Source organism: Malurus melanocephalus, unplaced genomic scaffold, assembly GCF_030028575.1.
Source record: "Malurus melanocephalus ecotype Western Australia unplaced genomic scaffold, MMel_1.1 scaffold_21, whole genome shotgun sequence".
In the NCBI taxonomy this organism is placed as follows: domain Eukaryota; kingdom Metazoa; phylum Chordata; class Aves; order Passeriformes; family Maluridae; genus Malurus; species Malurus melanocephalus.
Genome location: NW_026623253.1, coordinates 98,863 through 124,979, shown reverse-complemented (window position 1 = coordinate 124,979; position 26,117 = coordinate 98,863). Strand labels below are relative to the sequence as shown.

At 39.7% G+C, this 26,117-nt stretch overlaps 1 protein-coding gene and 1 long non-coding RNA gene across 2 annotated transcripts in view; one reads left to right on the top strand and one right to left on the bottom strand.

Annotated features, from left to right (window-relative positions):
- Positions 1-3,482: 3,482 nt before the first annotated feature.
- Positions 3,483-15,421, bottom strand: LOC130588911 (uncharacterized). Its single transcript, XR_008967040.1, has 3 exons — positions 15,288-15,421; positions 6,467-6,605; positions 3,483-5,059 (listed from the first exon to the last, which is right to left on the bottom strand). It is a non-coding gene; the product is annotated as an uncharacterized LOC130588911 (long non-coding RNA).
- The window catches only part of GBE1 (1,4-alpha-glucan branching enzyme 1), a 95,386-nt gene continuing 84,424 nt past the window's right edge, over positions 15,156-26,117 (top strand). Inside the window, exon 1 of the mRNA XM_057389923.1 lies at positions 15,156-15,319. Coding sequence (XP_057245906.1) covers positions 15,219-15,319 — 101 coding nt within the window. The 5' untranslated portion in view covers positions 15,156-15,218. The remainder of the gene's footprint in view (positions 15,320-26,117) is intronic.

Sequence of the window (26,117 nt, the reverse complement as noted above, 5' to 3'; positions counted from 1 at the left end):
AAGCCTCTGCTCTGGGACACAGGTGCACTCAGGTGCACTGAGAGCAGGATGAGCAGGGCAGATAAGATGGAATTAGATGCATCATTACCATTTTCAACCCAATTAACATCCCAGTTCTTCAGGATTAAATAAGGTCTGTAACTTGCCTTTTGGTATKGCAGGCTAATAAAAAAAGAAGTCCTAAGAGTGAGAAGAATGAATAATGCTGTAGAGCAGTRTGAAGTAGATTAGGAAATTAATTACAGTAAACTGGTTTATCTTTGAGCTGTGCTTTGAGAACTCCTCTGCGGCCTCAGACTGCCCCCCCTTCTTCCACCGATGCTTTTTTTGAGAAGGGAGGAACATAAGATGGCTGGCTGGGGTGGCTAAAGGACCAGGTCCTCAAAAAAAATTATTTTTCCCATCTGTAATACTACTAAAAATCATCCCATTACAAACAACCATGTTTAGTTGATGGAGTAGTTAAAAGAAACTTTGGATTAGTTTCTCTAACAATCAATAAAGGAGCCATAATTTGATCCTTCCTTATGCTGAACGAAAKTCAACCAGCAGGGTAAGGCTTGACTAGAACTTGGGGGAAATAACTGCTTCAGGAATATTACACGKCTCACTTCWGCTGCTTAATATTTTCATGGTGAAYTCAYTTGGAATTTTTCAAGGATGYAGGGGATATTGCAGACTGTGATTGGCAATATTTCCGAGAATACATCAAGAGTTATAAAAAGAGAAGTGGTGGAATTGTTAAGTGAGGAATRACTTCCTTTGCCTTTCTCCAGTTTACAGCCTTGCTTTCCAGTTTCAAGTTTTACAATCCAAASTTGGGGCAAGCCCAGCCAGGTGGCTGCATCTCCAGAGCAGCAGTGAAAAACAGAGTGRGGCACCCGTGGCTCTTKGCAATATTGCTGTTGGCAGGATGGCTTTCTGCACATTTTGGAGAGGATATACCTTCCACCAAGCTGCAGAAGTACAAACATTTTGCTTTCTTCTGTAAATCAGCTCTTGGAGAGATTGCAAGTCACTGCACAGTGGTGTGGTACCCAGAGAGAATTGTCACACAGAGGCAAATAGTCCTGTGTTAATAAGGTTAGAAASAAAGAGGGGCCTCTTTGGGGCTCATCAAAACCTGTTAGCTGTAGGACACTCAAAGCAGGAGGAATCAAATGTATCGAGAGCCAGACATTAAAGGGATAAACTTGTGAGAAGGAGATTTATATTCAGAAATGAAGGATATGTGATGCCKTAGGCTCTTCAGGTTCAAAGGAGAGCATCTCGGGGGAGTTCTGCCACAGTAATACGTGGGCAGAGCCCTGTCACTCAGAAAAACTGCACTGAAGAGATTAGGCAGAGGAAAGGTCCAGCAACTGTTCTGATCCCATGGGAGACAGTCCTACTGGATATAAAGGCACTGCTGTCTGCCAGTCAGTGAATGCTTAAAAACAGTTCTGGGAATATTTTGTCCAATTGGTAAAAGAACATGCTCAGTAATTWAGTGTTCCTTTTGGGTTTTTATAGTCATAGCCTTACAGGAAAATCACTCAAAATGGCATTTGAATAGCCATGTCAAAATGTCTAGCAGTGGCAGAGTTCTAAGTATCCACAGGTAACAGGAATATCATGCAAGTTCAGTTGAAACGAGACAAATGCACTCAATTTTCCAGATACGATTTCTCAGATATAAATCCCAGATTACCATGGTCCCTTCCAACCRAGGCCATTCTATTACCCTGTGATTATCTGTGGATTACCTACAGACCAAAAAGAATGCACAGACAAGGTTCTGAATTCACAGAAAATATTTTAAACAGCTGGAGAAAAAGTTTCTTATAGACTTAATGCTCTGTATTTCCCTTCAATAACAGAGTGAATATAATTAAGTACTTAAATAATTATGTAATATTTCTGYTTTTTATGCTAAAAAGTTGCTCAATTTCCAATAAGATGCAGCAATTTTTTTTTTAGTAAGACTTCCTCTAGTACTACATGCTTTGAAGGTGTAATGATTTACTTATTCTTTATCACTTTGTGATGGAAATACTCATTCTATCGGAAAAAAAGTTCTACAGATGGGGTTGCCCTTTTTAGGAACAGTAGATCCTTACCYGGATTTTGGACAAGCACTGTCACTATCCAGTACTCAGCAGATACTCTGCCTCTCTGAGTGTTATCCCATAAGTGACACATTTGGCAGTTCACAAACTAGACATCCATCTACATTTAGAGAAAACCAGGATCTTGTTTCAACAGCTGAAAGGAAAGCCAAACAAGACTGCCTAGGGTTCTAATTTTTTAGGATATAATTGGATGTGCCAAGAGGATGGAGCCAGGCTCTTCTCTGTGGTACAAAGAAATAGGACGAGAGGCAAAGGGCATAAACTGGTGCACAGGGAAGTTCCACCTGAATATGAGGAAGAACTTACTGACTCAAAACTCCTGTGTTCAATTAAAATTCTCTCTAAAAAGAAACAGGTGCTGACTTGTTCAGAACAGAAATATATATTTTTTAAAAAAAAATCTTGTTCCACTTCCCATGTTTTTACTTCATTGGAACTAGTTATTCAAGGAATAACAGTTTTAATCAACAAGAAATTCAGTTTTCATTGACACACAAACAAGGTATGTCAGTCTGCCAGCAAAGATACATTCACTGAGTATTATGGTAATCAGTATGTACATTAGAAAAGGAGAATTTCCATCCACCTTTAATGAGCTATTCTTAGCTCCAGAAGTATTTCCTAACCCGTGATAAGRGGTATTTCCTAACCCCGTCAAACTCATGAGAGAGATTAAAAGTGTTACGAGAGGGGGAATTCCAAGTCATGTCAATTATGCAGCACCACATGAAATAATTATATTTGGTTACCCTTCAGAACGACATGTTCTTGAGGGATAACTTTTATGTACTGCTCCTCCAAACATGGCCACACTCTGAGTGTGCTGCTTTTGATTTTTAAATAGCTCACAGAACTATAACCCCTTACTGTTATCTCTAGCAATGAATGACAGTATTATATTTACAAGCAGATACCACATTTTTGAAAGATTTTTTTTTCCCTTAACTATCGTGGCTTACAATGTAAGACAAAAGAAATTAAAGGCTTTGTTCAATCTTCTCAAACATAATGGGAAGTTATCAGAGAAGATCTATACTTTTTACTAATAAAGATAACACACAATGCAAAAGAATTTTTTTAAAAGAATGAAATCAATCAAACCCCTTTCAGTTATTACGCAAACTTGCACTCAAAGCACTATGTAAAATATATTAACCTTAAAGGCAAAATGTACTCCATTTCAACTAAAAAAAATACTTGTTTTTGTATTTCTGAGTATTGAATTGGTTATAAAATTAATTTAATTTAGTACAGAAATATAACAGAGCCCATCTCRTTTCTCAGTAGTGAAAAAGGTCTTGATGTTTATGAAAAACTGAACCCTGACAGAAAAATGAAATTATGTGAACAAGCAGGACAGACACTAAAAGCTGAAATATTTCAGTTTATTCTAAAATGAAAAAAACAGGAAAAGACATTTGACTGTTTTAAGTTAAATGTGCAAAACCTTTCTAGATTTAAGAAAAACAGAAACAAGAGATGATAGTTTGCCTTTTTTTTTTTTTTTACTAATAGGAATAGCTATACTTCATGGCATAGAAATTAGAGAAACAGGAAACATATGGCAGTTATTTTTCTGTTGCTGGCAGTGTTGGTTTTTGTTTTTACAGTTATGAATACCCAAGCCCTCCTTTTGCAGAAAAGRAATGGCTCCTTGTGCAACTCCTTGCAACACCAGGGTAATACTTTGATGACACTTGTATCTCATATTTCACAGTCCTGTCCCTTCATCACCATGCAATGACATAGTGGAGAAACCATCGTGCCTATCTCATCCATTGATATGCTGCTCAATTTTCTTCCATGTAACTTTAAATTCCTTAGGGATATCAATGCCCCATGACTTACTGTAAAACAAAGGAAAAAAAAATCAGCATTAAATCAAAAAAGAACTAGACAAGAGACAGGGAGAGAGTAAACATGCAAGCATATAAATCAAGAAAATAAACCTAAAAAAAAAAATTTTTAAAGTATTCCTTTGGGATATTACAAATTTAATAAAGGCAGTATTTATAAAAACAGAGACAGCATGAAAATTCCTAAAACCTGAAAGGAATTATACTGGAGAAGTCAGCTAAAAAGTTTTATTTAGAGCAATGTAATACAACTCAGACACAGAGCTCTTCAGAAGTCCTCATTAAAATCTTATTCAGAGCTTCAAGTAACCCAGCAACTTGGACAGAAATCTGAAAAAATCCTATATTAATCACTTGTAGTAGTGCTAGAGTGGTTTCAACCTACCAGAGCATACACTTTTGGCAAGCAGAGAGACAAGACTGAAAACAAGCCCATCCATTTAAAAACGTGAAGAATGTGTATGCTATTTTATAGTGCCAAGAAAATAATAAGAAATAAACAGTTGGTCTTGCTTTTTCCTCACTTTTAGGTTGACTAACACATGTCCTTATTAGTCAGCCCTTTTAAATGTTAGGTATATCAGATGACTTAAGTCAGACTGATATTCACAGTGTCTTTTAATGGTATGATTGAAATAACAATTTGATTGTACAGGAGGTTATGTTGCTTGAGACTCAAGGGTTCCTGAATGACATCAAAGTAGTCACAGTTCACAGAAATCATATGTATGTACAGAAAACAATCCAGTGAAGATGTGAGTCTATTTTGAAATGATAATTTCTTAAAAGAAAAAAGGAATGACCACAGAAACAAAAAGATAAGTATTTGATACACAATGACCCACAGAAAATTTTGGTGGATACAGTTAAATTATGTGCTTTTCAGTTAGACACAAAAGTAATTTAAAATGAAAAAAGCTAAAGCATCCTGTGCAAATGACACAGTTAATACTTGCCCTTAAGTCCTGCAGAGGAAGGTTTTGTGTTCAGAGGACGATGGTCCAGATTTAGAGAATGACTCAGCTCCCTTTGTAAGTGTTCCTTGTGCGTGTGTTGAATCAGATGACAACACCGGAGTTACTCAGGAGGCAGCTGAAGGAGTGATTAGGTCAAAAAGGAACAGAAAATTAATGAATTTTAAGAGTAATTCAGTATTTTAACTGTGTGCACCTGAAACAGCAAAAGTAGAAAATAGGACAAATAATTCCAACAGTGTGGACAATTATCTCTCGAATGAARTAATCTCTTTGTTTGCAGAAATTAATTCTTTACCAGTAAAAGAACCAGATGATGACAACCAGAAAAATGTCAGGAGAGGCCTTAGTGTAGTTTATGTGACTTAAGCTTTRATGAGAGTAAAACATAAAAAGACTTTTGAAAGGATTCCTACTTTATAGTGCACTATTCCTTCCAGAAAGTACAATTATGGCTATTGTTTGACATCTGACTGACCAGAGAAAGTAAACTGTATCACTGATTAAAAAAATGCTAARCTTATAGAAGCTTGGTATTAAGGCAAAAATATATAACTATATAAATATAATAATGTGCACAACAATCATATTATATTGTATATTAGATATAACAATATATTCTGTCTATAATTTTGCCAGGAACACTGTGTTATGAGAGTCTGTGATGGCACAAAATAAATGGCAGATGGGTTCCAGAGACTCAGAATATCTTTAGGCCCATGTGTTCTCATTTATCCCACCACAATTATTCATATTTCAAATTCTTTGAGGAAAAAGAACTGGAATAAAAGAATACATAAAAATATTTGTAATTTTTACCAGGACATAGCATTTTGAATTATTAAGTATTTCTACAACATATTTAACAGTTGATTAATGTAAAACTAGTACACAATCACCTGATTTGCTCATGTCCTGAACAATTACGGATATTAGGCTTTTTGCAACATCTGTTGGGACTTTAACATAAATTTGGGAAATACTACAAACCAGAACAAATTGGAAGAAATATTTGCCTTAAGTTTTTTATATTCTATATTGACAAACTATTGAATTGCAGATGAGCTGTAAAACAGGGGTTCGTACTGCAATATTTTAAACATTTGTGATGTCTTCCATTTATAGACACTTTACTTGAGTAGCTAAATGACAAATTTGGGTTTAACAATGCAATGACCTCCAGTTTTATACAGCTCTGCTGACTGTGCACTTCAGCAAAACTACTGTGATTTTGAAAAATCAGCCTGTCTCTAACCTGTCTCCTGGATTCTCCACTAAGAAATTACAGTTTTATATTGCTGAAACTACTGACTTTAGTAAAGTAAATGGTTGTGTGATAGAGGAATGAAATTGCAGAGGATATTAGACATGTGAGAGCCCTGGAGTAAAGATACTGTGCAATATTCCATAAAGATACAGTAAAGATACTGTGCAATATTCAAACCAGCTTGAAATAGGTAAGAGAAGAGCAGATGGTGTAAGGAAAAGGTTTAAAAATAAAAGCAAAAAAAAWTAAAAGCCTTACCTTAGGCTGAGGAATTAGGATCCCCCCAACACAAACATCATTGTTCTTCTTGTGAAGAACAGGGACTGACGACTTGTAAAGCAAATCCCATCTATGGTCTGCATCAGGAAGACTGCCAAGCTCATGACTTAGAGGCACACTGGAAAGGTGATCACAACATCAGAAAGGTGAGGCTTTTCAGCATTAATGAGATAATTTAGACAGAGTATTCACTGGACTAACAGTAAATTCTTAACACTGTGCAGATGGTGAGTAAAGAAGATTTTCAGTGTAACAAATCAGTGGAAAATATGGGCAAACCCATAGTGAACCCTTCTAGTTGGGTTGGTGAATGACCACGCTTCTGCAAAAACTTCTGTAGGAGGAAGCCCACAGTCATCAAAGAGGACTGGGAATGAATGCAGCAGGTGTGCAGCTCTGTGTTCTGGYAATTAGCTAATTTACTGTACAATAAAAGAATTTTGGGCAACCCAGGTACTTCAGGATCACTAAYGATCCAAGGAAAGCAGAGAAATAGTAGTTACGACAATTTATGGTCTGGCTGCAACTCACTCCAGGCAAACCATGCCTGGGTAAGCAGTTCTGTGAAGGAAACTTTCCTGAAAATCTGGGAGAAAGAGGAAACAGATGGCAGTCAGAGCAAGCTGATGATAGGTGGACACTGAATGGAAGCTGACACTTGCGTTAAAAACCTCAGATCATAGTCCTGTGTAATCAGAGATTTCTGTCTCTGCCCCTTTCTCATGACCCAGCTGAGTACTGACTGCTTTTATTATGGTTTTACCTGTAAAAGACAAAATCAGGTAAACTGATAGGGAAATCGAGGAAAGAGAAAAACAAATCCAACCTGTTATTCTTACTACACACATCCACTCTACTCCTAGAAATATCTGCCCTCCTCTCCTTCTTTTAGAAGAAATGGCTGAGCTGAGGGAATGGCATATTCAGCAGGGACTAAGTTTTTGAGATGCAGATTCTTGCAAACAGTAGCAACTCCTGCTGTGAGTGAAGGTTTAACACTGTSTGAGCTTGAACAGGAGGCCAAGAAATTGAAAGATTGTATCATCTGGGGATGGATCACAAGCCAAAAGAAAGCAGAGATGTATTAGGGGCAGAAAAAAACTGTCAGTCTCTATTCAAAGTTTTGTGTGTAGCAGAGACAGGCAAGTCTAGAGTTATGACTAGGATCCATTTTAAGACCTGTAGTGGGTGTCCTGGGCACAGGAATGCATTTAGTTTTAGAGCCTGTAGACAATGGAACAGTACAAAAAGAGCTAGCAACCCATGTGAAGGAAGAAGTGATTCCAGGGGACACATAATAGCAAGCAAGGAAAACAAACAGAAAGTCCATCAGGAGTGCATGACTCACATGCTGTAAAAACGGCTTTTTTTTTTTTTTTTTTTTTTTTTTTTTTTTTTTTTTTTGGCAATATTTACTCTCATATTTCCATCTCTGGTAAAAGTGGCAAAAGGGGGATGACAAATTGAAAACAGTCAGAAAAGTAGTCTATGCACTGGTAGGAAATAAGTCTAGTAAGAGTGACTGCAGACATGTGAAGCCCTACTGCAGGAGCTAAGGCAAAAGTGTGAGAGAACCTGCACAGAGTGGCTGCTTAAGCTAAAATGAGATTGGGCACCAGTATTAACCATTTCATAGTAGGATTTAAATAACATYCAGACAGAATTTTGAGAGATAAAAGAAGGCTCAGAGATACCATTAAGAAAGGATGTTTGAGGAAAAATGACTGAAAGCTAGCAGCATTTGCACTATTCTAATGGAACTAGGATTGCATTAATTTGGAAAACCAAAAGTTACCTGTATATGATTGTAATTAATATATTACCAATGAAGACTGCTACTTGGATTAAAATACAAATATTTAGCTTTTTGTTCCAAAGAAGAACTGGAACCAAAGTGAAACAACCTCCAGGTGGAGGGTTACTGAAGTTATCTAATAGTATGAAGTAAATTTTCTTATTAAGTAGGAATGAAGAAGTTGTTTTATTAGTTAGTACTTCTACTTAAAGTATGCAGGAAACAGAAATGCAGCTAATAATCCTGGATATACTCAGAAACTCATACTAAGGGAGGTGCTGGGTGCCTGAGTAACTAAGATAACTATTAATAATATTTGGACCTTTTATTTTCCATAGATAACACAGTAYAAGCAATCCCTTCCAAATGTACTCACACTGTAAGATGTGTATCACTTAGTTTTCTTTACTRTGTAATTTTATTAAGCTGCACATACGGGAAAAGTGAAAGTCATACCACTTTTCTTTTAAGTTAAATGCCACGGCTGATTTCAAAAACAAGAGCATGATATAAACTTGGGTAATAAGAGAAAAAGGATCCAACCTAAAGGATTTATCTCTAAACAAGAAAAAATGTGTGTGAAGGGAGATTAGCTCTTACTAATCCATGAATATTGATGTTACTAACAAAAATGCTTGTGTGTATATATTTGTCTTGGATGAAGATTTCTCTATTTATAGAAAYGTAGAGTTTTCAGTGTTCTAAGAAGAAAAGGTGAATCACCAAAGCATAAACAATTTTCTATGGAAAGTTGTTTTGCATATAATACMACCACCTATGGCAATGGATTCCACACCTGTAAGTGTAGCTCTATATCAGTGAAGGCTGCACCTTCAGTTATTGTACTGGGGTATTTTAAGACAGAAAATAGTGGAAACCATGRGTCCCTAAAATGATGGAGTATCAAAATGTGACTTTTAATACATAACCTCTTGTAATTATTCAATTAATTCAGGTAACTTTGAGGATCTAGAGATACAGCAGTTCTGAGACGATGTCTGAGAGTATATATAATCAGATGATGCATTTATGAAGATGGGTAATTAAACATGATAGATGTTCTTCATAGTCTCTTTAGGCAGATTCCAGAAAACCARTGGCTCAAGACATGCATTACAAATGTAAAGAAATTAGTTTTCCATGTTTTGATAAATGCTTAGATCGGAATTTGACCAGGATGCAATTATGAAATAGCTCCAGTCTTTGTGCCATTATGTCTGTAGGATCCTGTTATATTCACATACATTCAGAAATCGCTGGGTCCATCTCAGAATGTGTAGAATGCATGCTGATAGGCACATATGAAATGTAAAGATTCATATTACACCATTACTTTAAAAGTAAGACTATGGTCTCTGACATTTACAGAATGTGCTTCGCTTACATCCTACAGTTGCAATTTTAGTTGCTCAATGGTTGTACAAATGATTATATATACTCTCAGACCCTTTAGTGTGCTAATTTTTTTTTTTTTTTTTGCGCAACAAGTATGCATTGCATATGTGTGTATATGTATGCATTTTTAATAAGGGTGTTGTTATTTTCTGAAAATTTTTCAAATTATCTGATATTTTGGACAATGATATTGTTAAAAKATTCATTGGTCTACAGCAAGTTTTTAGTTCCATATTTGGTCTACAGGATGATTTTGAGTGTAGCACTAAGGATCTGGCCCCTGCCCCGCCTTTCTGTTCATTCAAGACACTGGTGCTCACACCTGAGAATCAGTAGGGTCAACTGCCTCTGCCTGCCATGAAAAAGTAAACCAGAACTAATATTGACAAGATCTAAAAGGCTGTCTGTGGAACGCATTTTGGATTTTCAAAAATTCTGCATTTCACACACAGCTTGCACCAGATTCATGTGCTTTTCCTGCAGTGAACTTGGGATAGACTTGAATTCATGAATACAACTTAGGTATTATTCTGCTTTTTGAAAACTAAAATAGTTCTATACACACTAATGAATTTATATTGACAKAGCTGTCAGAGCATTAGCAGTGTGSATCTCCTCCTTTCTTCTCACCTCACTTGACCTCCCGAAGGATTAGATRTGTTACCCTCTGAACGATTATCTGGCAACCTCACTTTCTTTTCTGAGTTAAAGGCCAGGCAGCCTAAATGCCTGTASTGCTTCAGGGAGGAATGTGGGACTGCAACCAAGAAACGCCCAAGGTRAGATGTAAGATAAGTCCTCAGGGGTTTTAGGAAAGACAATGAAYAGCAAGAAAGCAGAATTGCCACATGCTTCTGTGGTGTTTCACTTGCAGTTCTAAGTGTATTAGACATAAAGGATACAATATTTGGTGAGTGTTAATGAGCTGTTTGTTTAATAGTAATAGATTGTTACAAAAGCCACTGCAATAATAGCAAGAATGTTCCTCTGGGGCAACTATCCCAGAGAATTCAAGCTRCTTATTTTCTAAGTGTTGGGGACTGGTAAAATACAGGTGACAACAACCAAGCATTGTGGTATGGCATTAAGGAGAGAGTCCAGAATGTTTTATGCTCTTCCCCAAACACATACACACATATGCAAACACCAGAAAGCAGCAGTACTGGGAGTGGTAGAAAGTTGTTACTATTGGCAGTAATTGCTTTAGAGAAAYAGATATAGAAGGCATACAACCAACAGAGTATCTACAACATCCAAAAATATTATATCACTYAAGATTTTTTTTTTTGGTACTTTGTATCTGTGAACTATTTCACAAATTCCTACTTGATTTTTTAGTAAGATTCACAGACATTTTCACAATGAATATTGTTCTACATCTGCTGATATTTCTAAATTGGTATTGCACCTTGAAGCATCTTGATTAATGTGTAAAGAACTTTGAAATATACATTTTTTGACATTCTGTTATAGGAAATAAGGACACCAGATCATAATCCTGCTGYATTATTGTGAAACCAAGAAGCAGTCATTATTTAGGACTTTCAGGTTGTTGGAATGTGTTTTTATTTTGCTCTGAATGCTAAGTGAAAATGTCATTCCCATCAAATGTGCTTACTGGAATTTCGCCACCCTGAAACTGGCTTTTTAGTGTTTCAGTTTGTGTATTMGTTCTGATCTTTGAAGATGCGGTTATGTAAAGCTCCTGAAACCATGACAGGTCAAAGGTAATACTTTAAAAGATAATATGAACACCCTACATTTCTTATAAACCCCARTCCCAAAATTCTCAATCCTATAAACTAATTAATAGGCATACCAACAGATACCTGGAATGTTTGCTGCAAATTTCAAGGATATGTGCTTTGTTCCTCATATATAATCAAACAGTTGAAGCCTTGCTAGAAGCAGAGTTTTAATTATGGAACAGACATGATGTTTGGCAGCAGCTGTGCAACTCTGACCATTTCTTTTCTCCTATGTGTCTCACCTTGGCGAATCCAAAGATAGGGATAAGTGTCATGGGATCATAGAATAGCTTGGGTTRGAAGGGACCTTTAAAGGTCACCTACTACAACTGCCCTGCAATGAGCTAAGCTCCATTCCCAATGTTTGACCTCTCTGGGAAGAGTAACGGGATAAAGGATAATTATTTTTTTAATAGGGGCATTTGCATTGGATCTGTGTGACAACWGTGCAGTTAATTCCTTATGGGTCCTTTAATAAATAACATGGGACAATATGGCTGGCCAATGTGGCAAAATAAGCGAATTTTCTTTCAAATTTGGAAGCCTGTTTTGTGTTATGTACTAAATGTGCAGAAAACAATCCAAAAGTGGGAAGCTGTGATGGGTACCATACAATGCTCAAAGTCTGATACCTCTATAAAGCACAGGGGATCCTTCATGACAAAAAAAAAAAAAGATTTTTTTTCCTAGCTTAATTCTTATGGTTTATCAGCTCTGTCATCTTTTGTAAAATAAGTGCAAAATATTAGTGAATCAAAACAGAGGTGCTGCATGACAGGAGCAGTGATTTTTCTTTTCAAAACTTAGATTTCTCTTTGGACTTTGCATATTTAAAAACCATCTAAATTGATTTTATAATYTTAACTATACAGTTGCTGCTCAGCATCACTGCAAAATTTTAAAGTACACATAACTAATGCATGAACATCCTTAGACAGACTACTCCAGARTAATTACTATACTCCAGCCCTACTGGTAACTGGGTGGCAGACACACRCCTTAGACACCACTCCTATATGATCCACTGCTGTCCCCATAAAAGCGCAGTTATTCCCARCAGTCCTTTCTGTTTCTACTGGCAGCAGTAGCTGGCAGCTTTGTATCCATSCCTGACAAATGCACAAAGACACATTCAGCTGTTGGGACAATATTCATTGTCTAAACWGCCGGTTTTGCCTCCAGGTAGAGGACTAAATAGCAGCGTCCTGAGAGCCAACCTCGGCTCAYGGTGGGAACACCAGGATCATGGTGTAATCAATGATCAAAATAACACATGCCTTTGTATCTTGGAGTTACTTGTGACAAAGCAGGCAGATAAAATCATGCCCAAATTGCAAAATGAAACATGAGTAGATACAAATGATACACTTATCCATTTCCTTGTTCACAGAGTTTTAAATATATCACTGGGGCTTTCCCAGTTAGAGACAGGGGATATCTGCAAATTTAACTGCCTGAAGTTCAAGGTTGCTTGGATATGAAGCTRGATGCTGTGTCATTTCTACTAAAAATGAAGGTGAGGAAGGGGTCCCTGTCTCCAGGGAGGTGGAGCCACAACTACATTCCAACACAAATTGATCATTTATAGATGTCTCACTTGTGTTTATGCTTAAAAGCTAACAACAGGGCAATGAACTTGCTTGAGCTTCCTGACAAYGAATAAAACAAACAAATAAAACAAATGTGCTAAGACTGAAGGTCCTGTTTCCAACACTCATGCATTCAAAGTCTGCAGGAAATGCAATCCCATCTCCATTTCAACAGCAGGTGCCCTCTCCAGTATCAAACACTTGGAAGCCTCAAAGCAGCAGCACAGGTGACATGCAACTGTTGTAAAAAAGCCCAATTTCCTRGCTCTTGAGAATAAGCTGGAATTTCTCTTCTCCTTTTAGTCTGCCAAGCTAGTTAAGTGTGAGAGTGAGGGTGACCCATTCACAAAAGAAAATGATGCACGTAATATGATGAAAGAAGCAAAAAGACGATGGTAAGAGTTGTTAAATGGTGGTTTAGCACAGGCACTGAAATCACTGCCACACAGAAAGCTTTGAGAAGCCCAGGTAAATTTAAAAAGTTTTTCAGTCTCCAGTGACTGAAGAAATGGTGGCTACTGTGAAAAAAAAAGAAATCTTGATCTATCAAAGTTCAATATGACAGGTAGTTCATCTACACCACACATGCTACTTCTTTCAATAACCAAACCAAAACTTCTTGGGCCTCCTGTTGGGCACCTGCTCTAGAAAACAGTATGATTATTGCCCTACACAGTCTTAGGACAGAAAAAYTGTTGCACTCCATCAGGAAGAAAAGAACAGAAGTACATGGATTTTTGCCTGTGTAGTTAGAAACTGCTACAAGGAAGGAAATACGGTGTAGTTAAGTGTACACACAATGTTGATGAAACAAATCACTACAGAAACTTTCACTGTAGCCAGTTTTGGGTGCAGTAATAAATAAACTGTTAGTGTTCATAACACACTGTGGTGTTAGTCATCTGGCAGACAGGAAGGCGAAACAGCACTTAAATTCAGAGGAAGCCAAGATAGCGGGTATGAGTCTCAAACTGAGGACAACAATTTTGGTGAYGGTTGTGGGAACAAGTTAAGGTATTCAGAAGCTGAAAAGTTKATGAACTGCGGCTGAAAAACGTTCAGAAGAGGCCTCTAAATAAACTTTCTCACTACACGTCTAAACAAAGCAAAATTGCTGGACCTTAAATAAAAGTGCTCAGTGCTGGCCTAGAGGCATGGTCAGGCTGGTGATTAGTTGCCTTGGATATTTGGTGGCCTATCCGAAAACGAGACATGCTGATATTAGGTCAAAAATTTCCACAGACATCTACCTGTGCTATTCAGCATTTACAGCTGCACTAGGATCAGTTGCACTAATCTTACCACATTTGGAGTATTTTATGTGTCTGAYAAAGCAATGTTTTGCTGTATAGACACGGTGTTGATGAGAACTCATGGATGTCCCCAGTCTTGTTTTGCTGAGCTGTATGTGGGCATGCCAGCACCCTATCAAACAGTCGAGAAACTTATTCCAGCGCTCACGATGATGCCAAATCTGCTTGGGGGGGTGTTAATGCTGGCTGGGGTGTGCGGTGGGCTTTRCTTGTGTGGGAACGCAGAGCTCACCCGGCAGCTGACACGCTGAAAATGACATCAAAGAGCCACTAAGAAAACAAACTGGGGAACCGCCGAGCCACGGCAGGCAGACATCCCCCTCCAGCGCGGGTCGGCTCCCGCAGATGCTTTTCTTTTTTTTTGGTCGCAGTCTTTTAATTTCCTCTGCTGTCGCCCCACGCCGTTCGGAGCCCGGTGGCAGCGAGCAGGAGTGGCCGGACCGAGCCCAGCGCCGAGGGGTGGCCGGACCGAGCCCATCGCTGAGGGCAGGCTGGGCCGAGCCCATCGCCGAGGGGTGGCCGGACCGAGCCCATCGCCGAGGGGTGGCCGGACCGAGCCCATCGCCGAGGGGTGGCCGGACCGAGCCCATCGCCGAGGGGTGGCCGGACCGAGCCCATCGCCGAGGGGTGGCCGGACCGAGCCCAGCGCCGAGGGCAGGCCGGACCGAGCCCATCGCTGAGGGCAGGCTGGGCCGGGTCGGGCTGAGCCGGGCACCCACACCGCGGAGCCCCGGCCCCGGCGCACCGCGGGCGGGGAGGGGCGGCGGAGGCGGCCCCGGCGGCGCCCCGGGCGGTGGGCGGGGAGAGGCAGGGGCGCCCGGCCGCCCGCCCGGCCCCCTCCCCGGCTGTATTTAGCGGCGGCGCGGATCGCGCGGAGCCCGCGGCGGTGACATGGCCGCCGCCAGCACCGAGCCCCCGCAGCCGCCTCGGCTGCAGCAGCTGCTGGAGCGGGATCCTTACCTGGCGCCTTTCCGGACCGACTTCCAGCGCAGGTACCGCCGGGCAGAGGGGAGCGCGGAGCGGCCGCCCGTCTGCCTCTGGGGGCGCCGGGGCGGGCGGTGTCCCCTCCCCCGCGCCGCTCTCCCCTCCCCTCGGCCGGGGCGGCTCCGCTTCCCTTCCGGCCGAGTCGCCGCCGCCGCGGGCGGAGCCGCCGTCGGGGCTCGGCGAGGCCTCCGGGGCCGGGGCGCTGCAGGGAAGCCTCGGGCGCGGGCCTGGTGGGGCCGGGCCGTCCCGACCGGAGCCGGCACTCCCCGGGGCTCTGACCGCCTCGGGCCCGCCCGGGAGCGGCGGGGGGCGGCGGTGCCGGGCCCCTGGGGCGCCACCGGGGACAGTTTGCGACCATCAGGGAATCATGGAAGGGACCTTATAGATCATCACGTTTCRATCTCTGCCGTGGGCAGGGACACCTCCCACTTGTTCAGGTTACTTAGAGCTGCATCCAGCCTGGCTTTGAACATGTACAGGGATGGGACTGCTGCAACTTCACTGGGCRACCTGTGCCAGGGCTTTRCCACCCTTACAGTAAAGATTTTTCTTCCTAATATGTAATCTAAAYYYCCTCTTAGCATAAACTTATTTCTCYTTGAACTGTCTCCTTTACTGTATTACATGTAAAATAGCCTAATCCTGTCTTTCGTCAAAAGCTCCTTTTCAGGTACTGTAAGGCTGCCATTAGATTATTCCTAAGCYYTCWCTTTYACAGGCTGCTCAATCCCAATTSTCTCAGCCTTTCCTCACAGGAGAGGTACTCTGTCCCTCTGATCAACTTGGTGGMCTCCRCTGGACTCATCCCAGCAGGGCAATCACCCTTCATGTGCTGGGGAACCCAGAGATGAATGCAGTCAGGACATGAGGATGATGCACTGAGCTGTTGTCGCTGGCAAAAGTGTTTTTAGCTGCATTAATCTGTAAATAAACTGCTCCCAAATCTCGTCTTTCTGGAGAATTTTCCTGCAGGCGCATGTTTTGAGGTGTCCCTGAATCGCCAGCTCAGCTGTTCAGCAGACCTGCAATGTGTGAAGTAGCAGAGTGTATGTTGGGTTGGTGCAGGGTCACCGCTCTGGGCATCCCTTTTTTTTGTGCCTCTCGTTGGGCACTGTGACACCAACTCTRTCCAGGCCTGGGTGAGAGCCTGCTAGCAGCAGCTTGGGCAGAGGAGGCCTGAATCCTGCAGAGCCAGGCTGCTGGCCTGGAAAAGCTGCTGAGACCTCACCCGCCGGCTGAGCACAGCCATTGGGAGCTTTTATGCTGCACATTTATATGTTGTGTTTCACTAGTGGTCCTCTGGYAATCAAAATAATTGTAATACTGACCAATGCCCTGTGTTCCAGAAGTCTGGGAAAGTCTGTGTGTGTGAGGGATGTAAGAGGGAATATATWTTTTTTTTCTTTTTACCATCTTAAGCTTTTTTTTTTTGTGTTACTGTATTCTACATGGTTTAACATTGCCAGGTATCCTGTTGGGTTCTGGTATTGAGTAGTTGTAAATCTAGATCTTGTAAAATAGGATTAAGGATTGAGTAAACTATTAGGCTGACTTGCAGAGTATTTTCTCAAACTAATCTTCTAATGACAGAACAACTGAGAGTTTTATACAATGGTTCCTGACAAGTTCCTGGCTATACATTTAGTGCTGTAAAACACCTAATTTTTTGGTGGGATGCCAGGGTGTAGGAATTAATAAGTATGTAGATCTGGCTCTTAATAAAAGTACTCATTAAAACATTAAGGCTTCCCAAATGTACCTGCCATCAAAACAGGCATAGTGTGGGTAGCAATATTTGTATTTGTGAGGATGGTATGACTGTACTGAGTACAGTGAGTTTGCAAAACTTTTGTATGCTTCTTTGGTTTTCTGGAACTTCTTTGGTTCTTTGGTTTTGTATTCTTCTTTTGGTGGAACTTCAGATGGTTCTGTCTGTGTCTTGTCACTTTCTGGCTCCTGAACCTCCCACTGGTCACTTTCCATAGAATCATTGTGGAAACATGTATACTGTTAATTAATTAARAAGAATAAAGGAAAACACTTGAGGCAGTCTGTGATAAACTGGATGATTTGTTCTAAGCCCAAAGCAGCAGCACATCCTTTTGATGGTAAAGAGTGCCAAGGAGGACTTGTAAGCACAAGGAAATGCTTGTTGGTGTCTGCATGCAATGCTCATTGTAGTTTCTATGGATTCTGATTCAGTCTGTTTACTGGCTTCAGGTGTGTTTTATCAAGAGCACTCCGGAGAAAGGAGTTTTGCAGCCTAATTGCTGCTTGTGTGAAAAACCAGCTTGTTAGGGCCTTCAGTATATGGGAATTGCTTACTTTATGTCCAGATCCTGTGCTGGGTGAGGCGGTGAACAGCYCTGCACTACTGTGTTTATGGAAATATGTGGTCTTTGTTCCAGGCTGAAGGAYCTTGATGCATTTAACTAGTGGTTGTATGACCCAACAGTGTGGCATGGGACTCATATGGATCTGRGATCCATGAACCCAATGGATCTGGTTTCCTACACTACATTTGGTGTAGGAAAAGGCTGTGATAAGCAAATATGTGTGTTAAGAGTTGATTGTCAGCTGTTTGCCATGGCCTCATCTTAAGTAGGACAGGAGAACTATCTCTAAATATATAGTTGGTATTAGCAATGAATTTATTTTTGTRAAGTAGGAAAACTGAGTAGAAATGATGTTACTCAACTGCTGAACCAGTGACAAGCTGTTCGTTATTCCTTCTGATACTGCTGACTGTCTCTAACTTTGCGCCTGATATCCCTGCCCAGTGCCATTGTTTTCCACTGGAATAGTTTGGACAGCAAATGTACATGTGATTTCTCAGTTCAGAAGGTTGAGTTTWTCCTGATAAAGGGGGCAGAAGGCAGATTTGGTGCCTGGCACCCTGTAGCACTARAGTGTTTTACTTGCTTGGATTAGGAAGCTTTGGGAAGAATGGAAGTGGAAGAGACTTGATCAAATGCAATATACATGGATGCATTTCCTGTAGTAGTCTGAATCTCTTCTTAGAATTTGTRATGATACTTACCTTACTTAATATTAAACCAAATCATCATAGAGTGATGGAAATTTTACAGCTTACAGTTATCATACTGTGTATTGCCTAAAGAAATAAAAATTGGGGCTTTTTGCAGAGGATTAAGGATGCTTCAGAAGCAAAGGCTTTTAATTTGTTTTTTTTTTTTTTTTTTTTTTTTTTTTTTTTTTTTTTTTTTTTTTTTTTTTTTTTTTTTTTTTTGGTGGAGATCCTTACATTATGCCTTGTGCAGTAGCATGTGAACTAGTCCTCCCTTTATCTTGCTCAGTAAAAGTTCTTTTGTAGAAGTGATGGGAAATAAAATACTTGGGGCCTAATCTTGGCAGTGACATCAGCAAGCTGCTGAATTGCCCTTTGGGCTTGAGTCTATCTGCTCTCTTATCTGTGGCACCATATTAGCATAGCCAGATTATTGTTAGTAGAAAATTTTCTAGCTGTGTGTGCGTGGCTGTCACAGGCTGCACAGGTGGTTGGGTTATTCTCACAATCAAAGATGAATTGTTTCTGGTGTTGGTTTAGGCTGCTCGAGAACCTTTTGGGTTGTTCTGGGTCTCTCTGTGTGCTTCCACAGCCTCCTTGGGCAGCCTCTCCCTGTGTTTGCCTATCCAAATTGGGAAAAAAGTCTTTTTTAATGCTGTAACTTGCATTGATGCAACTTTGTTGCTTCTGCTCTGTTCTCCCTATCTGCTTTAGAGAACAGCCTGACTGTTTTTCAGATACTCCCAGCTACCTGTCCCTGTAGATAACTTAGAACTGAGTGGATATGAGCAAYCCATACCTCCTCAAGTTAGTTTTTTCTTATCTAGTCTGAGGAAACCCATCTCGCAGGTCCTACCTTTGTGCCATAGGCAGTAAATGACAGACTAGGAGCAAGATGCTGTCTTCTCGAGAGGCTTTAGCCTGTTCCTGCTCATCTGTGCCTTGAGAAGGTGCAGGCTTCTCTTGCTGGGGTTCACCTCTGCCTCTCCTACCCTGTGCTGTGCTCCTTCACCCTCAGATTGGTGACCAATTGTGCACAGCAGTGTAGCTAATACTGAGATCTTTGTGCATTCTTTTGGTTTTCCTTTCTCTTGAGGGAGTGGGTTGCTGAAGGATAGACAGGCTTTAGTCACATCAAACTGGATTCTGCCGTGTAATATGATTATCCTGATCCACCTTGAGAATTGCCAGGTTTGTGATGAAATGAATCATGATGTTGCCTCAAGTTCTGAAAATTTTCCTCTTGCTTTCCAGGACTGTCTCCTTTCACCTCCTGTAAATGTAACTTTGTGCTTTAGGCGACTGACTGTTTTCCCTCTCTTTCATAAAATCTTGAGAAATGCTGAATGAGTGCTTTGATAGGAACAAAGGGTTTCTCTAAAGTAGTAATATCTAAAATGTGAATGGTAGGACCTAGTAATGTCCTAAGCATGGAGGATGGACTGGAAAAGTTAAATGAGTGACTAGGGGGAAGAAAGATTACTGGTAACATTCCCTTTTTAATACTTTGTCATGCCTGGGCATGGAGTGGTCATGGAGAAAATAAAAATCTGTACTTTTTTCTTTTGCTAAATGCCTAAATGTGACCCTGACTTGAGGAAGGAGTATCTTCTTTGAGATGAGGGGAAATCAGTGTATACATATGATTCTTTCAGCCTTGACCCAAATGCATGCTATTCAGATCTCTAAACAAGAATCTACTTAWAAAACCAACCAAACAAAAAAATCCCCTAGTGATAGTGTTTGTGTAGGGTATCACTGTGCTACATTGTTTGACCATCTGTGATATGTTTTCCCACAAGTATTTTGTTAAGTCTCAAGTGTTATTTAGACTAAAGACTTTGTATAATTTAGTATGTATTTTTAGTCTTTTACCTCTTAGAGCATAATTGGTTCAATTAAAACCATTAATGCCTGTGGTGTAATTGCATTTTATGGAATTATAAACTGGCGTTAGAAAGTGCTGCCTATTCAAATTTTCTGGTGTAACAATGTGCATGGCTTATTATATTTTACAATTCCATGCAACTGCCTCTGTAACATACTGATTATGTGGTCATTGGTGAAAGCATTTTTTGAATAGCTCAGTTTATAGAATAAATAAGAAAAATAATACTAACATGTAGCTTCAGTCTTTATGTTCAGAAAACACTGATTTGTTCAGCTACATAAAATGCTGTTGATAGTGCTTGGCCATATGTATGGCTTGAGACAGAGGGGGTTCCATTCCTTCTGGTCAAGATGGGAAAGTTTGTACAGTGGCTTTTGTAGCAGTATCAATTACCCAGATGTCTTGTTACTTGGTTCATGGCTTTCTAGTAGTGTTCTTAGATCCCTCCACAGAGATTCTTACAAAAGGAAGTGCTTGCCATTCTTCCAWTTTTATCTCCCCTTTTGTAGCTGCTTAATATCAGTTAGTTGCTGCTTTATGGTTTTGTCTTTTTGAATCTATTTTAAAGATGCACAGTGGTGGGTACTTGATTGAGGTGTCAAGTTGGGTGTAATAGGGTTGAATAGGAAGGCAGCTGTTGGGGTCTAGCAAGTTTGAGAAGGGCAGTTGAAGGATCACTGAACTGGAATCCTGTTTTTAGATGAAGATGGGTAGGGGAGAAGGAYTGGACTGTGATCTGACACAGAATTAATACAGTTATTATGTATTATCAGTGTAGAGGAGCCATGCTATTAACTCAAAAAAACTGGATTTTTCTTTTCCATTTTGTCTCATACAGACTGTTGTATTGGGTGTGCGGAACTAAATGTTCATGAAAAATAATGTCATATATGGCTGTTTTTTTTCTGGTTTTGGTGGGATCTCATAAGTTCAGTAGACTTCTGTTGAGTCTAGAACCCTGCCAGTTTATATCCTTGTGCATTATGGGTCACTAGCTCATGTGCATTTGGGTTRCTAACCCTGACAAGCATAGTTGGCTACCTCACTGATGATTTAATTTTTAAGTATGTGAGAAAGTACTTACGTGGGCCAATGTATATCTAGTCTATGTGTTTCTGAGTGTAATCCTTATCAAAAGATTCAAGTTGGAATTGTGTTAATAGCTGCCAGCTTATAAAAAGGCAGGATAATATTAGGGTGTATGTACTGCTTTTTGTTAGAAGAGCAGCTGCCTCTGTATAAAATTAAAACTTAGTATTCTCTGATAAAATGAGTTGAGGCCCCCTCAACTCTGTTATGTGGTACTAGCATGTGTTAGGATGGACTCTGAGAATTTGCCTGGAATTCTAGAAAAATTTATTTTGTGAACAGGAATCCATTCCTGTCTCACTGTAATAGTGAGGAAAAGCTTTGTCTTGCTGAATACTTTAAATTCAGGTATTTATGTGTGTTTCTTCACTACATCAAAGCTGTAAAGRAGGCATTCTTATCATGGAGGACTGTCTTAAACTGACATCCTATCTCATGAAGACACTTTTCTCGCMCAGTTCAATTTCAATATTTATGTATAGACACTTCTCTTTTAGGCTCTCTGCTACCTTTTATTTACTCCCACTATCTAATCCTAGCTGTTCCTTTGTTTTCTTTTTCCATGAAAGAAGCTCCTTTCCACTTGTTCAGTGTCAGAGATCTAAAACCTCTCACTTATGCTTCCGTTTGCTTTGAACTTTTTGGAGCTTTGTTTCGTACAGTTATTCATCAGGTTAAAAAGAAAATAATGTCTTCCAGTAAAGTGTCTAATGCTACAAGATCAGGTCTTTGTATTTAAAATGTTTAAAACGTAAGTTTTCTTTTGGAAAAAGAATATTCAGCAAAGAAAAAATGTTTTTTATGTAGAATATGGCTTCCTCTTCTGCAAGTATCTGACAGGTTGATGTTCTTATGGCACCTCATGTTAAGAAACCTGAAGAGATGATTCCTGCTCATACTGCAAAGAATAGGGCTTCAAGATGCTGCTCTTGGAAGCACCTTATTAATGAATGTTATCTGGGCATTATTTGCAATTAAATTTAATGTAGGCCCTTGGTRAAACAGATGTCCAAAGACCTGYCAAAGGACCCAGGTCAAAYGGTTCCATTAATCTGGGCTTTTCTAATGCTAAACTTATTTGAACTTATTCTCTTGTTATACTTAACAATAAAAAAGCCTTACTGACAGTTTTAGTCATGGAGCTCTGATTCCATTGACTGTTATTACTTGCAGGCTGAGGTAGCTTAAATACTTTTTTCTTAGACAACCTCCTTTTCTTTTTGAAGCTGTTGTTCAGGCACAGGATAGTTTGGTTCCCTTGTATCCTCGCTGTCCTGGTGTGCTGCATTGCTTCTCAGTGCTTAGCAGTGGAGAGAGAAAATGTTTTCAAAGTGCAGCATGAAGTTCTATTAATGATGGACCTACATTCTGTGGAGAATGTTATGCCTCCTGCTGAAAGGTTATGCCAAGTTYAAAAGAATGTAGCCTGAGTGTTCAAAAGGAATTGAATGTTGCTCAACCACACAAAATTAAGTGGGATGTGTATAGTTCATGGAACAGAAAATGTGAGTTTCAGCCCTTGTTGCCTGATCTAGTGTTGCRTTCATTGAGTGGTTTTTGTGTTTCACAATCTTTGAAGGGAGATTTGGCATCTGGATTCTCTCAGTTACAAGTGGTGCTGATATGACATGCTCAAGTACAGATGATGTTCTTTGTSATAGGAATTGAAAAATAGAGGAATYCTGCCCAAGTATTACATTAGGAGAGTGTGTACTTCAGGCTTATTGATATTTCTTATTTAATTCCTCCACTCAAAAAATAAAACCAAAAAACMAAAACCYTTTTCAGTCAAGAAAAGGCTTCTAGAAGTGGGGATAGGTTAACATGCATAAACAGACTACATTGATCTTGGAGGGTGGTTGCAAATCCATGTGACTCCTAGATAATTACCTTTTYATTTGTGAGCATCATTTAGGGTCTGATCTTTATTTGTTCTCATTCTTCTCTTCAAGAGGGAGCTTCTAGAGAAGCTTCTTTAGGAGACATTGCTTCAGGACAAGTGAAAAATAAACTTAGCGCTGTTCACACATGTAGGTAGTTTATTACAGTTAGTGTGGGGACTTTTTTCCTTGTAGAAATCAGTACTTTAGATAGTGGCTCCATTGTGTACCAACTGTGTGGGTCAGAAATCTGATTTGAGGGCAGTCTCTTTTTCGTAATGTGTCCCTGAGTGGCAGGCTACATTTATGTACAGGGTGTGTACCTGCAGGCATTCCCTGTGGTCACATGTGAATGACTGCATTGTCATCATCAGATGCAAGTTTTTGGTTGTGTAAGCATTTGATAAGTTGATTTGGAAGAAAGACAGGAGGGCCAGGGGGAATTGTCTGAAAGACTCCTATTAAAATCATGCTGAGTTTCTGTGTGYTGTAAATGAAAACATGCTGCACTACCACAACTGTTTGGAAATTGCCCATCTAGAATGTATTCACTGCTTGAACATAAGAGTCAGCAGCTCATTTTAGCAGCTTTAGGGGGCATCCTGATTGTACCATGCCTGCTATCCCGGAAACAAAAAAAAACCCAAAAAACAAAAAACAAACAAAAAAACCCCAAAAAACAAAAACAAACCCCAAAAATTTAATAAATTCTGTCTTGTGTGCCAGGCTTAAACCTTAACCTTGTATTTTATGGTGTTTAAAAGGCCCTTGAACATCCCTACTTGTATGGAAGCAAGTTAGCATTATTATTTGCCACCTATTAATAATTAACATAATTGCCTGATACCTATTGTGGTATATCTCAGCAGTGTAAAAGTTCCTGGTTTGATAGAAATTGGTCAACTGTAGGTTACTTTCCATTCTAAGAAGAAAAAAAATCCATTTTCATCATAAGAAATTATGACTCTTTGATCACTTTCAGCAATGTTTAATTTTTCCTGAATAAACAGTTTTTGCTGACAAATGCTACTACATTTCCTTTTTCTTTAGGAAATGGTTGAAGGTTAATAGAAATGTGGAGTTTGCAATATTGCTTTGGTTGCCAGCTTTTTTGAGGAAATTTGGGCAGGATATAAATATTTGCACAGTAGGRTTGTATACAGTAGTAACAACTTCATAGGAGTATTTGTGATAGAAGAGGTGATCACATACAAGATGTGATGACTCGGGACAGGAGCTGGTTCAAGGGCTCTCCAGGGCTTGGAGCTAAAATTTACTTTTTTGAGGACTATAAATTGAGGAACAATCTATAGTGTGTACATAGCTAAGACTGAAGGCAAATACTTTATATTGGTTCTCAAATGCTTTCTCAGTTTGTATTTTGGTGGGATTTGTCATCTTGTGTYATCTCCTGTGTCCCACCCTTCTTACTCCCTGAAAACCTTTGACGTCCCTAAGAGRAATACAGGAGAAATAGGGAAAAATCCCTCCTTGGTAAGAAAGACGCATCAGAGTTGAAACAAGACAAGCTTTGMAACTTCAGGGTGTGGTTATACTACAACTTTTTTTGAGAATGTTAAAGCAGTGGAGAACAAGGTAAAGCTTCTGCATGCTGAATGAGCCAGGTGATTTAAATCTACTGTCTGAACAACCAAATCCCCTTTCTCAGCTGACTTGAACTCCCAAGCTTTAACTTAATCTTTGGAAAGCGCATGGATCATTGTATCTTTCAAGTTAAATAGATGAATATTGTTTTAATAAAGTATTTCACTTCTGGGAAATAAACAATTCGTGTCTATTTCTGCCAGTGGCATAGACTCTATGAACATGTATGTGAATTTTTTTTCCAGTGAAATATGTCTGTTGGAAAAAGTTTTTCATTTTCCTTTCAAAAGGGATCAGGTGTCTTCAGTACATTTTTGAATTGTCACTTAAAGAGGAAGTCACTTAGAAAAATACATATAAAAAAATTGTAGGAATATCATGAAATTTTTCATCTTGCGARTAGTGTGGTGGCTGTACTGTCTTCTTCCTTTGGCCCGCTCTTTAGGAGGCTTAAATAATTGTACCAGTCTGCCCATTTTCCTTTTAGTTATGGTGCTCTTTGTCCCTGTGCTTCCGTTTTTCTTCAGCCCTTGGCTACTTTCTTGGTGCTGGTTAGYAACTGTTTTGATCAACAACAGGTACTTTCAGGTCACTGCACTAATTTCAGCATGTAGAATGAGTAGAAAAATAATCTCTTCATTGGCAAGCCCCAAAGTGATGGAAGAGAGGCTGCAGCAAAACATTTGGGTTACACACTTTGGTCTGTGTCCATTGTCTGAGCAGCTTATCCCCTTTCTTGGAGAAAGCAAATCCAAAGAGGCGTTTCTGGCTGCTTTGTCAGGCAGTGAGGGGGAAAGTGTAACGTGATAAAGGGATTAAAAAGGGTCAGTTGAGGTATGAGTTTGGTACTGGGATGAGTATCAAAAAGGTCTGTGTTTTAACTCTTTCCTCCCTGCCTTGCCTCCAAGTGCAGCCCCCAAAGACAAACTTTACCCCTCAAAAAGGGGAGGAAGAAGATCCCTAAAGGTGTGTTTAGTCTGTGCARAATTCAAGGTAGCTGTATCTTAGCTTTTGGTGGTGTAAAGCTTGTTTTGAGTGTGAAAGTTAGCTTTTCTTTTGTTTGCTGTACAGCTTTTTATTGTGTTTTCCCCAAAAATACCTTTATTAATTCCACTTTATGTGCTTAATACATAAGTGTGTTTACACACAGCTTTATTTGAGGAGTTTCAGCTAGTCTGTGTGTAAGTCCAGCCTCCACTAGAGTTCATTGGCAAATTTTACTATGGTTTATGGAATTCATTGACTTAATCCRTGGCATATTTATCACAAATTTTCTAATAAGAGTTCCTTAATGCTTAATTTTATAAACATCT